Source organism: Mauremys reevesii, linkage group 2 (assembly GCF_016161935.1).
Source record: "Mauremys reevesii isolate NIE-2019 linkage group 2, ASM1616193v1, whole genome shotgun sequence".
NCBI classification, from domain to species: domain Eukaryota; kingdom Metazoa; phylum Chordata; order Testudines; family Geoemydidae; genus Mauremys; species Mauremys reevesii.
The window spans coordinates 61,961,829-61,974,298 of record NC_052624.1 but is presented as its reverse complement, the minus strand read 5'-3'; the positions used below and the strand labels follow the sequence as shown (position 1 = coordinate 61,974,298).

General features: G+C 42.1%; 1 protein-coding gene across 4 annotated transcripts in view; it reads left to right on the top strand.

The window, feature by feature from the left end:
• OSBPL3 (oxysterol binding protein like 3) overlaps positions 1–12,470 on the top strand; it is a 130,367-nt gene that overhangs the window by 72,517 nt on the left and 45,380 nt on the right. For all 4 annotated transcript variants that reach the window (XM_039524730.1, XM_039524729.1, XM_039524731.1 and 1 more), the window contains 5 exons: positions 4,496–4,622; positions 5,360–5,463; positions 6,202–6,294; positions 7,066–7,219; positions 11,246–11,376. In XM_039524730.1, coding sequence (XP_039380664.1) covers positions 4,496–4,622; positions 5,360–5,463; positions 6,202–6,294; positions 7,066–7,219; positions 11,246–11,376 — 609 coding nt within the window. The remainder of the gene's footprint in view (positions 1–4,495; positions 4,623–5,359; positions 5,464–6,201; positions 6,295–7,065; positions 7,220–11,245; positions 11,377–12,470) is intronic.

Genomic DNA, 12,470 nt, shown 5'->3' with positions numbered 1-12,470 from the left:
CATTAAACTGGTGGAAAGACCCTCTTCTTATGTGCAACCCCTTTACATCTTTACCTACTGAGACTCTGGGGATGGATACCTCCACTCATGGATGGGGAGCTTATCTAGATCACCTTCAAATTCAGGACCTATGGTCCCCTCAGAAGCTCATCTCCACACAAAATGTTTTAAAGCTCATAGCCATCTACCTGGCATTCAAAGCACTCCTGCCTCTTCTCCAGAGTTCCACAATCTAACTCCTGACAGATAAATACCACAACTATACATTATGACTAGGGCCCTACCAAATTCACAGCCATGAAAAATGCATCAGACCGTGAAATCTGGTCTTTCGTGTGCTTTTTCCCTACACTACCCAGATTTCATGGAGGAGACCAGTGTTTCTCAAACTGGGGATCCTTGACCCAAAATGGCGTTGCAGACGGGTTGCAAAGCTATTTTGGGGGGCTGTGATATTGCCACCCTTACTTCTGCACTGCCTTCAGAACTGGGCAGCCGGAGAGCAGCGGAGGTTGGCCCAGCATCCAGCTCTGAAGGTGGCACCCTGCCAGCAGCAGCACAGATGTAAGGGTGACATGGTATGGTATTGCCACCCTTACCTCTTGCGCTGCTGTCTTCAGAGCTGGGCAGCTAGAGAGTGGCAGATGTTGACTGAGGGCCCAGCTCTGCAGGCAGCAATGCAGAAATAAGGATGGCAATACCATACCATACCATGCCATCCTTACTTCTGCGCTGCTGCTGGCGGCGGCTCTGCCTTCAGAGCTGGGCTCCTGGTCAGCAGCAGCTGCTCTCCAGCTGCCTAGCTCTGAAGGAAGCACTACCACCAGCAGCAGTGCAGAAGTAAGAATAGCAGTACTGCAATCCCCTCTACAATAACCTTGCTCCCCTTGTCCCCCCAACTCCTTTTTTGGGTCAGGACCCCTACAATTACAACATCATGAAATTTCGGATTTAAATAGCTGGAATCATGGAAATTTGTTTGGGTTTTTTTGTTTTGTTTTTTAAATCCTATGACCATTAAATTGACCAAAATGGACGTGAATTTGGTAGGGCCCTACTTATGACAACAGACAAGGGGAAGCTAGGATGTCTTTGCTCTGTCAGGAGGGCTTGCAGCTCTGGAATTGGTTCATTTTTTAATCAAATCACACCACTGGCTGTGTACTGTCCCAACCTTCAGAAGAGCTTGGCAGATCAACTCAGCAGACAGTTCTCAGACAACTAGTGGTACAGTACATCTCTCACAAGTGGGGATTCCCAGAAGTAGATGTTTGCCACAGACCATGACAATGCCGGTGTCAGGCATTCTGTTTCATAGCGGGGGCTTCAGCTTAAGTGCCCATGACAGAGACTCTCTCTTCCCCCACCGCCACCCGGACATCTCTTCTGCTGATCCTCATGATAAGGAAGATTCTTAGGAACTGAGGCAAAAGGCAGGACTGAGGATTAGGATAGCCCCAGCATGAGCCAGGCAGTTCTGGTATTTGGATCTGATGAATCTCTCAACATAGCCACCAAGCACATGACTTGCTGTGATTGATATTGTCTCACAGAACAATAGTCAGATCCTGCATCCAGATCCAACCGCCTTACATCTGGCAGCCTAGAAAGAAGCTGTCCAGCTGGAGTTCAGAACAATCTGCTCCACAGTAGAAAAGCCTCCACTGGACTGATTTAAAGCAAAGTGGAGGAGGTATTCCAGTTGGACGTTTCAGCACCAGCTTTCTCTCCTGACAACGCCCATTTCAGCAATATTGGACTATTTTTACTAGCCCTGAAACTATCTTGACTTTCTATCAGCTACATGCAGTAGCAATAGCTGCACTCACGATATGACCCTGAATAGGAATGTATTTTCCCACCTTACAGTGGTCAGGTTCCTTAAGAACCCTCATTTATGTATTTCTCCCCTTGGGGACCTCAATATATTATTAGCAGGGTTTGGCCCCGTTGAGCCAAAGCTATTTCAGAATTCTGGGTGAACCTGTTCATTCATCTCCCAGTATTCTTCCCCAGGCCTCGCTCCACCTCTGGGGAAGCAAAGCTTCACTCACTTGATGGAGTAAGGGCACTGTTTCTCTACAATGATGGGACAGAGCCATACAGAAACATACCTAGACTGTCTGTAGCCTTTGCAGGGAGGGTCCTTTCAGGCTAGGTAAGTGGGTCTCCAACTGCATAAGAACGTGTTATGAGTTAGCCAGGCTAGAGCCAACCCCCTAAGCACATTCGAGCTCATTTCACTAGAGCTCATGCAGCCTCTGCTACATGTTTGAAGAATATCCCTATTTCTGAAATCTGTAAAGCAGCTACAGGGAACTCAAGGGGGGAGGGATAGCTCAGTGGTTTGAGCATTGGCCTGCTAAACCCAGGGTTGTGAGTTCAAATCCTTGAGGGGGCCATTTAGGGATCTGGGGCAAAATCAATACTTGGTCCTGCTAATGAAGGCAGGGGACTGGACTCAATGACCTTCAAGGTCCCTTCCAGCTCTATGAGATAGATATATCTCCATATATTATTATTTATTTATTAGTCCACACCTTTACAAGATGCTATTCTTTTGTAGCGGTGTCAAGATCAAATTCCTGCTTTGGTAGGGCTATCCTGCGATCGCTTGTTTAAGTAGGACTCCTACTACCCACCTCCGAGCAGAGACAACTGCTTGCTATGGGCGATCACTCGAAAGAATGGTTACTCAACACACCTCAAAGACCCACAGATACTGTAAGGTATCTGTGTGGATTCCACAAACTGCCCTCCTTCCCCACTGCTACAGAAACCTACTCCTCTGGGATTCTGTATTGGCAAAGAAACTGAGGATCCATTCCACCCTTTATGAATGTGGGGTGGGGAAAATGTAAGGATATCTAGAGCACAGAGGCTCCTCCAACAGGCACTGCTGCCTGAAAGAATCCGATCACATGCATACCAAGAGTGGAACCTGCCTGGATAACGCAACTTGAAGAACCAGAGGTACAATAACGTAACTTGTTTGTTTTTAATATGAAATACTTTGGTGTACTTCCAATTTATTATCCCAGTTTTGAAGTCAGTGGAGGTATTCCAAGAAGATTTGGCCCATGGTCAATGTTGTATGTTACACATTTTAATAGCTTGTAGAATGTTTGCATTCTAAGGGTTAACGTTCTTTTTGCAAGTCAGTGTGTCCAGCTAGATTGAGCTATAAAAGCGCATGCTTCCTTCCCTGTCTCCTTTTGGCAACTCCCCCCTTCCCCCCGCCCGATTTGTATATGAATTGTAGGGCAAAAGTAAGTTTCATGTTATGAATTTTGGAGAAGTAAATGTGGAATATGTGTACAAAGTTGCTCTAAATTGTACATCTTTATAAACTCCATCTGTACATTCCAAAAGGTGGGTAACATGTTGTTTAATACATATGACTGGCTACAGCTTTCTGCAGTGATTGAAAGAACTAGAGCAGCTGTAAACGTGAATTAATGATAAAGTTACTAACTGATATTTACTGTCTTGGTTCTGACTAAACAAGTTGTATTTAATACACTTATTGTAATACTATTGATTTCATATACTGGCATCAGTTGATACAGTGTTCAGTTTTCTTCCCACCCCCATAAGTAAAAAGGACTAAAGAAAGGGAACAAGCTTATTAATACAGAGGCATGGAAGAGACTTTCATATGAAGATAAATTTTAAGGCTTGTATTGCTTAGTTTAGAGAGGGGCTGAGCAAGAGGTAACATGAAAGAAGAATATAAAATAGGTGAGAGAGATCATCTAGGCCCTTCCAATTAACCTTTCTCATAATACTAGAATAAAGGGGACACACGATGAAATTTCAAAGGAAGCAACATATTTAAAATGGATTTTAAAAGAAATGTTTTATGAAACTTATAAATTAGCCTGGGGAACTTGCTCCTGCAAGCTTACTGGGATCCCAAAAAGGCTTAGGCACCTGTATAAATGAGAAGTTCCTCTGTAGTTATTCTAGATAAGATAAGAGTATTATCAACCAACCACCTTTAATCATAGGAATATGAACATTAGTCAGTTCTTCAGATAACATCTGGTGAAACTTGCCCCCCTTTCTTTAAAATCTTCCTAATATTTAAACTGTTCCTTGTTTTGCTGAGTCGGAAATGGGGAGAACATAAAGGCAGATGATGTGTTGTTCCATTTACTACTCTGACATAACTGGTTTCAAGTGTTAAACCTTTTTAAATCTACTTTTCAGCAAACCTAGTTCTTATTGATTTTTCTTTTGTATTTGGTTTTCTGTTGCTGGTAGCTGCTAGTCAGCTCACACCCTTATTCAGATTTTCACATGTCCATAAGGGGTGGTATTAAATAAAAAATGTGCATTTCTTTGTTGGCTCATATATTTGTGACACCTTTGGTGCATGTAACCTTCACCAGTGTCTGAACCTGGTCCTCTGCATCTGGATGCCATAATTTATCTTCACCACAATAATAGATTGTCTTTGTATCAATAATTCATTTCTGTTTCTTTGGAACAGGCAGGCAGCCTGACAAAACAGAATTCATTGCGAATTGGAAGTAGCTTACAGTTTTCCTGTCCAAGTAGTGAGTCCAGGATTCCCCCTTGGCTACAGTCTTCTGAGGATATGGAAAAATGCTCAAAAGGTAATGTTATCTGAAGGAACTTTCAACTATTAGGTTATTTCAGATTTCCTGAATGTAACTGGAATTGACTGACTGTGTGTAAGGGCTGTCCTCATGTAGTGTTTACCTCTGAAAATGATGGTGGTAATTTTTTTTATTTTTTTTTGCAAATTATGTCCACATTTTATAGGGATAGTAATTTTTGAGTACCTCCGTTTTTGGGTAGCCAACATGAGACCTCTTAAAGGGGCCTGACCTTTTTCAGAAAGTTTTGGGCACCAATCTTCTGATGATCAGGCTTTGAGGTGTCTCAAACTAGGCACCCAGAAATCGAAGCATCCAAAATTTCTAGCCATTTATAAAAATTTGGGCCTTAGTGAACATCACAAGTGCCAGACATATTTACAGTCCAAGAGCTTGAGGTTCTTTTGAAGTTATTTCTCTATAGAACAAAAATACGTGAAAAGCAGCAGTTTAAGCTTGCCCCATCAATATGCCTCTATCCTGACCTAGAAGGACCCACCTGTAGGGGTGAGAAGATAGTACAGTCTCCAAGCCTGTGACATCATTGCCCTCTCCACTAAGGGGGCTGACTAATGCCAAATTGTGGTAACAATCTTTGTGCTGCTGACACCAATCCTCTACAAACTAGACTGCAAAAACAAGTGAATCAAAGTAAGACTTTAACTGCATGTAAAAAATTACTTCCCATGTCTCCATTTCTTGGGAGCAACTGAAAATATTTTCTTTCAAAACAGATCTCTCGTATTGTTACACACATTTAATGGAAATGAGCCAGCTGTTACAGAGCATGGAAGTTCTCCATAGGACATGTTCAGCACCTGCTATAAATGCCATGCAGGTCAGTTTGTTTTTGTGTGTGTGTGTGTGTGTGTGTGTGTGTGTGTGTGTGTGTGTGTGTGTGTGTATAAACACTCAATCATAAGACGATTTTGTTTATAAGCCGACCCCCACCCCGATGGATAAGTAAAAATGGAAAATTTTTATGACCCATTCATAAGCGACCCCATAATTCAGGGGTCAGCAAACTTTGGCTCCTGACGGGCCAGGATAGCAACTAGTGGGGAAACTTTTTGCGGGGGGAGAAGCTGGGGGTCAGGGGAGTAAGCCCTGTGACCACCCCCCACATGACCACACCCCTAGCCCAGGACCTTCACACTCTCTCCCCATCCCATCCCTTCCCACCTTTTCTGGGGAGGATGTCTCTGGCCTGGCTAGAGCTGCTCCGGCGGCCTGGGCGGCGCGGCCCTGCAGCTGCTTCGGAGGCTGGGGGGAGAGCAGTGTGGCCAACAGCAGAGAGACTCTGGCCCCGCCTCTTCCCTTCTAGCTCTGCTGGCTGTGCTGCATCTTCTTGCTCCCTCTGTTGGGGGGAGGGGCTGTGTCCCACCTCTCCCTGTCTATACCCGTTTGTAAGCTGGCCCCCTTTTCTGGGACTTCCCTTTTTTACTAAAAAAATTCGGCTTATGAATGAGTATATACTGTGTACTTCATGGAAGTGGGAAGGGTGTCAAGGTGTTGATTCTTCTTAGCAGTATTATTTTATGACACCTACCGTTATTCTTGTTCCCTGTGTTAAAAGGGTGGATCTTTTGAAAGTCCAAAAAAGGAAAAAAGAACTCAGAGGAGGTGGCGGTCTAGAGTTATTGGGAAAGATGCTAAAGGAATGTTGCAGGTAACTGGGACAGTCTTTTTCCTGCCCCAACCCAACTTTCTCAAAATACTAACTTACTTATTGATCCTTTCTTGCTGTAGCACTTGTAAGGAAATTGGAATCCTTCTAAATCACGTAATATGTGAGATTGGATTTCACAGTCCCCTGGGACTCAAAATAGTCATTTGAGCAAAATCCTGATGACTTTGACATCCATAGCAAAATTCCCATTCATTTCAAAGTGGCCAAGATTTCACACATGGTCTCAAGTGAGCCTCCATTTCTGGGTCCAGAAGCCATTGCAAATCTTACAGTACTATTTAACTGTCTGTTTACCTAATGGCTTCCACAAATCCATGTTGAGGAGTTGCAAGTTTAAACCATGGTACAACAAAATTCTCTACAACACTCCCCAGACCAAAAATAATGTTTCCACTAAATTTCTGCCACATCTCCAAGTTTGAAACCTTTGAGCATGGTCTCTCCTATTCTGTGGTTTGCCAAATGTATTCACCTGGATCAGCTGGATTGACCAGTCTTCAGCTGTCATTAAGACTGTGCCGATCACAACACATCCGCCATTCTTCTCACACTCTTGCCTTTCTTCTCCACTTTCGTCCAAGATGCTTAACAATGTCCTCTCCCATCTTCTTGGAGGCATGCAAAAAACCATTGCTGATCAACAGCTGTTCCTCCCATGCTGTTGTACAGTCAGGCCTCAGACATTGTCTGCAAAGTAAATGTAAAACTTTGACTTGTCATATTTACCAACTGTAAATCTCCTCCTTGTAGGTACCTACAGTATTTTCTGCCCCCATGCGGCTGCATGCTTCCAATCCTAATTTATCTACAATAGATTTTGGGGAAGAGAAAAATTACTCTGATGGCTGTGAAACATCAGAATTTTCTAAAATGCAAGAAGACTTGTGTCACATTGCACATAAAGGTGAGTGAGATTCTGTGTGTTTCTTGTATGGCTATGTGAAGTGTTAGCTAAAATAATAGTGATATATCTGAGGCTGGCTTATGTAAAAACTCTTAAGTCCTGGATAACTTCGCATCCCATTCCCCTGCTTCCCAAGATGTGATAGGCACTGAAATGCGGTGGGCTCAGATCATTAAAATAGTAGCTTAACTATGAATTTTTTTTCTTCAAAACTTCAGATTTGGAACCAGAGTACAGTCTGAGCCCTGTCCAAGTCCAGAAAATGTTATGGTTTCACATAATTAGAGCCATGTGCAATGCAAAATGTGTATCCACATCTGATCTGCAATCCATGGCTATAAAGCGAATATTCGCAGATTTGCAGGGCTCTACATACAATACATAAATTGAAACTCATTTTATGTCAACTTTTTTTTTAAAGTTGATTCCTTTTAAATTGACTTCGATTTTCCTTTTAGCTGCTTTTCAGTTCATAATACACTCCAGTGGTCTCTTTTGAAGGGTGCAGATCCCCATCAAACCCAGTGACCTCAGAGTAATAAGCCGGTCTAAATGGAATTGTTGGAATTTTCATTCACTGTTGAATGATGGTGGTCTGCCTTTCCCCCCAATTTTATGTGTAATTGCTCGAGACTCTGTTATCCTGGGAAGAAGCAGTTGTCCTAAGATCAGTTTCTATAAATGCAGCAGTATATTGTACCTGTGTGTATGAGTGCCAACTTGCTCGCTCTCTCGTGTGCGTGTTTTCTCTCACTCGCGTGTGCACACACAGTATGCATTCAGGGTGATTCTCAGTATTTCAGAGCTAACATTTGTTTGTGATGCAAGGGTTGCTGTGGCAGTAACCTATTTTTAGTGAATACAGAAGAGTAAAATTTCATGGTAAGCAACCAGAGGGCTAGCTCAAGCTGCCACTGAACAACCTTCTCTGCAAAAACTCTTTTCCATAGCTATACTTTGCTAACATGAAATAGCCAGTCTCTCTCTCCCTCCCATCTACCGTCACAACCCTAGCAGTATCTTTTTATTTGGCGGAGGGTAAGGAAAGTCTTTGTAAATATCTGGCAGGCTTTTATGAACAGGAAATTAAATAACTTTTTTTGAAGTGTTCCACCATTAATAAGGACATCTCACAGAAAACCCCCTTTTCCCTGGCCATGCTGCAATGTTATAAACATTCCTCGTTTGTTTTTCCCCTGTGGTGGAGGTATGTTTTAGATACTGTACTTACATAAGTGAACTCTCTCTCACCATTGAGCTTTGCAAAATCAAATGGGGTCAAAATTAGATATGTTTTTTTAAAATGCAGTAGCACCAAATAAGATGTTTTAAGAATCTTCTTCCTTGAGATAATCGGGGCAGAAATATTGCCCTCTTAGAAATAAAAATATGCATCATGGCTATAGGCTTTATGCTAGAAACCCAATTGCTAGACCTGCTTTTTTTTTTTTTTTTTTTTTTTGCTGGAGTGATTGTTGGCTCAGTGTCATTTAATACCCTTTTTTATGAAGGGTATATAACACTTATGTTAATGCTGCTTTATTTCACACTGCCTCATCTATACTTCTGCAATAGGAAAATAATGTTTTGAGTGGAGGAAAGGATTTTTAACATCAAACAGAATCATCTCAGGCACACTGCGCATATGCTAAGAAGATTGCTCTGGTATATCTCATGGGGGTTGGAAATCAGATTTTGCACAGTGCTGTTAGAACACTACATTCCATTTCTTTCCATGTGATAAGTTATTCCTCTGCTCTTACCACTGTAAAATTACGAGTGGCATTTCATAAATGGCTTCCATAGGCTTTGCACTGCATATGACACACAAAGTAATTAGAATTATGACTAGGGTATCTTCTCTACGTCGTAACTATAGGCAAAGATTTTTCAAGTTAGGCACCTAAAACCATTAGTCCCTTTTGTAAATCTTGAGTGCAAGTCTCTTGGACCCAGTACCTGAGTCTGATCCCTTGGTTTTAACTCAAAAAACGCACTGACAGCATAGACAGAGCTGGCTGGACAGCACTGTAGGTTTCCTCCCAGTAGGGGCTGAGCGTACAGCATTCTTTTTTGATGGTCACTGGGAATTGTGAATGTCCATCCCCTTTTATGATCAAGCCCTTTTTAGAGCTATTTTTTTCACTGCAGTGTAAACCTGGGCTCTTACTTATGTGTTGCCCCAACATCTCTCCCATCCACACCCCTGATCTGAGTTGGTGTTTTATACCACCAGCTAACTGGTCCAGCCAGTGGTATAGGCCTGGGTTAAGCTTTCACTTGGGATGGTAACCTGTCCACTTTTCAGTGAGGACACAGGCTAAGCCAGTCAGGAACTGATTTTTCTCCAATGCCTCCCACAGTTTCTCCCCCCGCCCCCACCCTATATGCCCAGAAGGACAGACAAGTTCTCCTACAATTCACTGAGCAGTTTAATGTACTGCAGTGCTCAGAACCATGGGATGTGTGCCCAGAAGTCCTAGTGATGCATACAGATGAGTGCAGCACCAGTCTTGACTCAGTAACTTAAGTACAACTTTGCAATGTGACCACTCTCACCTGAGCTAGGCTGACCCGGGTGCCGATTGCCCACGCTGACTCTGCAGTGGTGACGTACCCTTGATAGAGCTAGTTTCTTTCCTCTCCATTTATCTTTTCCTTTGGCTCTGTCATCCTCACTTCTCTCAAATCTTAGGCCCCCACCTCCTCTGTGAGCACGTGAATGCAGTGTTGCCAACTCTTACACTTTTGTTGCAAGTCTCATGAAATTTGGTCCTACCATAAATCCCCAGCTCCTGGAGTCAAATGAATGCTGTAATTCTCATGCAGTGTTTTTAACAAGTTTCTAGCCAATGCGGTTGAAAAGAAGCTTGAAAAAAATTAACCCGTGTACCCTCAAACAGAAGGCAAATAAAAGGATTCCAAAATGTATTACTACTTGAAGTCTTATGCTTGTTAAGCTGATCTCATTCAATTTTGGGGCCTGCTCATGATTTGTGAACACTTGAGGTTAGCAACACAGGGGTAGGAATGGAAATAGAAGTGTGAAGTTTGCATAGCATGCAAGTTACCTACTAAACAAATTCAATATCTTGTAGTTTGGTCCATTTAGTTCTTGTAACTGAAATTGAAATATCCCCACACCGATAAATACAGCATGGCCCAACACCACAGAGCCCCGTTCATGAACAAACTAATAGCCTGTCCACAGTTGGATTGTTTCCCCTGTGAATCAATTAGCCCAGGTTAGTGTGTCTCCTTGAATTTTCACTGGAAATGTTACTTCTTCAAGGAACGTAGGATAGATCCTCAAGTGTTTGGAGACTAAATCCATACTGAGAAAGGGAAGCAAGTTAATGTAGTACTGGCAGTTACAATGCTACCATTTATAATAAAGAATCATAACACTTTGACTCTGAAAATACAGGAGCACAGAGCATTTGTCATCTAATAAATACTTAATTTGCAATATTGTGGAAGTTGCAGATCCTTCAATATTAGGCTTCTACCCAGGCAATTTTGCCAGCCAGCTGGCTGATGGCGGGAACCCCGGCCATCCCAGGCAGCTGACGGCCAAGGCTCCCATTGTCAACCCCATGCATTGACTGTAATATAGTTGCAGCAAAATGTCTGGTTATCAAAAAAAATTAGCAGGCATAACATAACATTTGAGGATTTTTATTGTTCCAGCAAATTTTTTCTTAAAAAAAAAAAGTCTTCTCTGTTTTTTCCAAATTACCACAATTAATAAAGGTCCATTATTACTTTACTTTTTCTATGTCTTGTCCGTAACTCAGCAGCAATTATTTGACAATCATCCAATTCAAGTAGAGCCTTAATAATAAGCATTTTTCCTAGTAAAAAACCAGGTCTTAACCTTGGGTAACATTGCCTATCTTTAGTGCTCTGTCCCCACAAGTCTTGTTTGTCACTGTATATTAGGCTGCATTGAAATGTTTCACAACTTGCTATACAACTGGTGGCATTTTTTCTAACTGTCTGTTTTTTAAAAAAAATTATTTTTAGCTTACTTCACCTTAAAGTCGGCTTTTAGTACAATCTCAGTTGAAAGAGAGAAACTGAAGCAACTGCTGGAACATGATGCAGCCTCATCTCCATCTGCACAAATAGCTGGGTTGAAGAATGCCTTATCATCCGTAAGTAATATGTCGAGCTCAGTGAAATTCAGAGGGATTGGTTATAACTGTTCATAAGATCTCTCATTCTTCAGTATCTTGGGTTATATTTGTATCTTATTAATACTAAAGCAAACAAACTATATATTTGGTGTTTCATATAATCCATTTATTCCAAATCTTGGAGGTGTGGATGTGCCCTCAAATCAACAGGACATTACTGTGAAGAGTTAATAAAATACACTATTGATAGATGAAGTATTGGAAATATTCTGTTGAATCAGAGCTGCTGTTTGAGAGTGATCCAGAGTTACTGTTTTCTCTAATTTGGTGCTTCATATTATACTAACAATATAAATGGCTGTTGGAAACTGCATAACCCGATTGATCATAGCTGTGAAATTATTCATAATCCTAGCTGTGAAATTAGGAAGCCATGTGGCATTATAAACAGAACGGTCAGAGAGCAGACTCTATTTTATTTTTACCACCAAGGTGTGGGGAGGTTTGTATTACAGCAGTCAGGCATTGCACAACATGCTTTGGCCTAAAGTCATTTCTTGGCTGGCTGAAGCCTTTGGCTGCTCCTGCTAAACGAATTGAAATGCAACTAAAAACAGTAGTTCTGCTTTCTCTAATGCTTGTTTATAATTTTGCATTGATCAACTTTCTTCACTGGATTCTGGTGAAGAAGAGGCTGCTATAAAATACAACCTCTGGACTGGCACCAGCCTAGTCTCAAGCAGTCACTTTGAGATTGATTTTGAGATTCCCACTCCCAAGACTGTTGATCAAACTCCTGAGATTCGCAGTGGTTGATCTTCAGAGAAGGGAGAGTTGTCATTACCACTCTTCTAAATTGTAGTCTAGATAGAGGCAGTGGTGACTCTGCGTGGGTGAACTGATAGAACTGGGTGCACAGCTAGAGTTCGCATAGGTGATAACTACCATTCACATTCCAGAATCTCTGTTTATGGAAAGAATTTCTAGCTCATAGCATCTCTACTAGTCCAACTTTTAGCTGCTTCCTCTCTCCACAGAAACCAGAGGCAGCTGAAGCTTCTTGCATGCCAGCTGTGTTCATTTGACCACACCTTTCTGTTTGGCTCCCATGA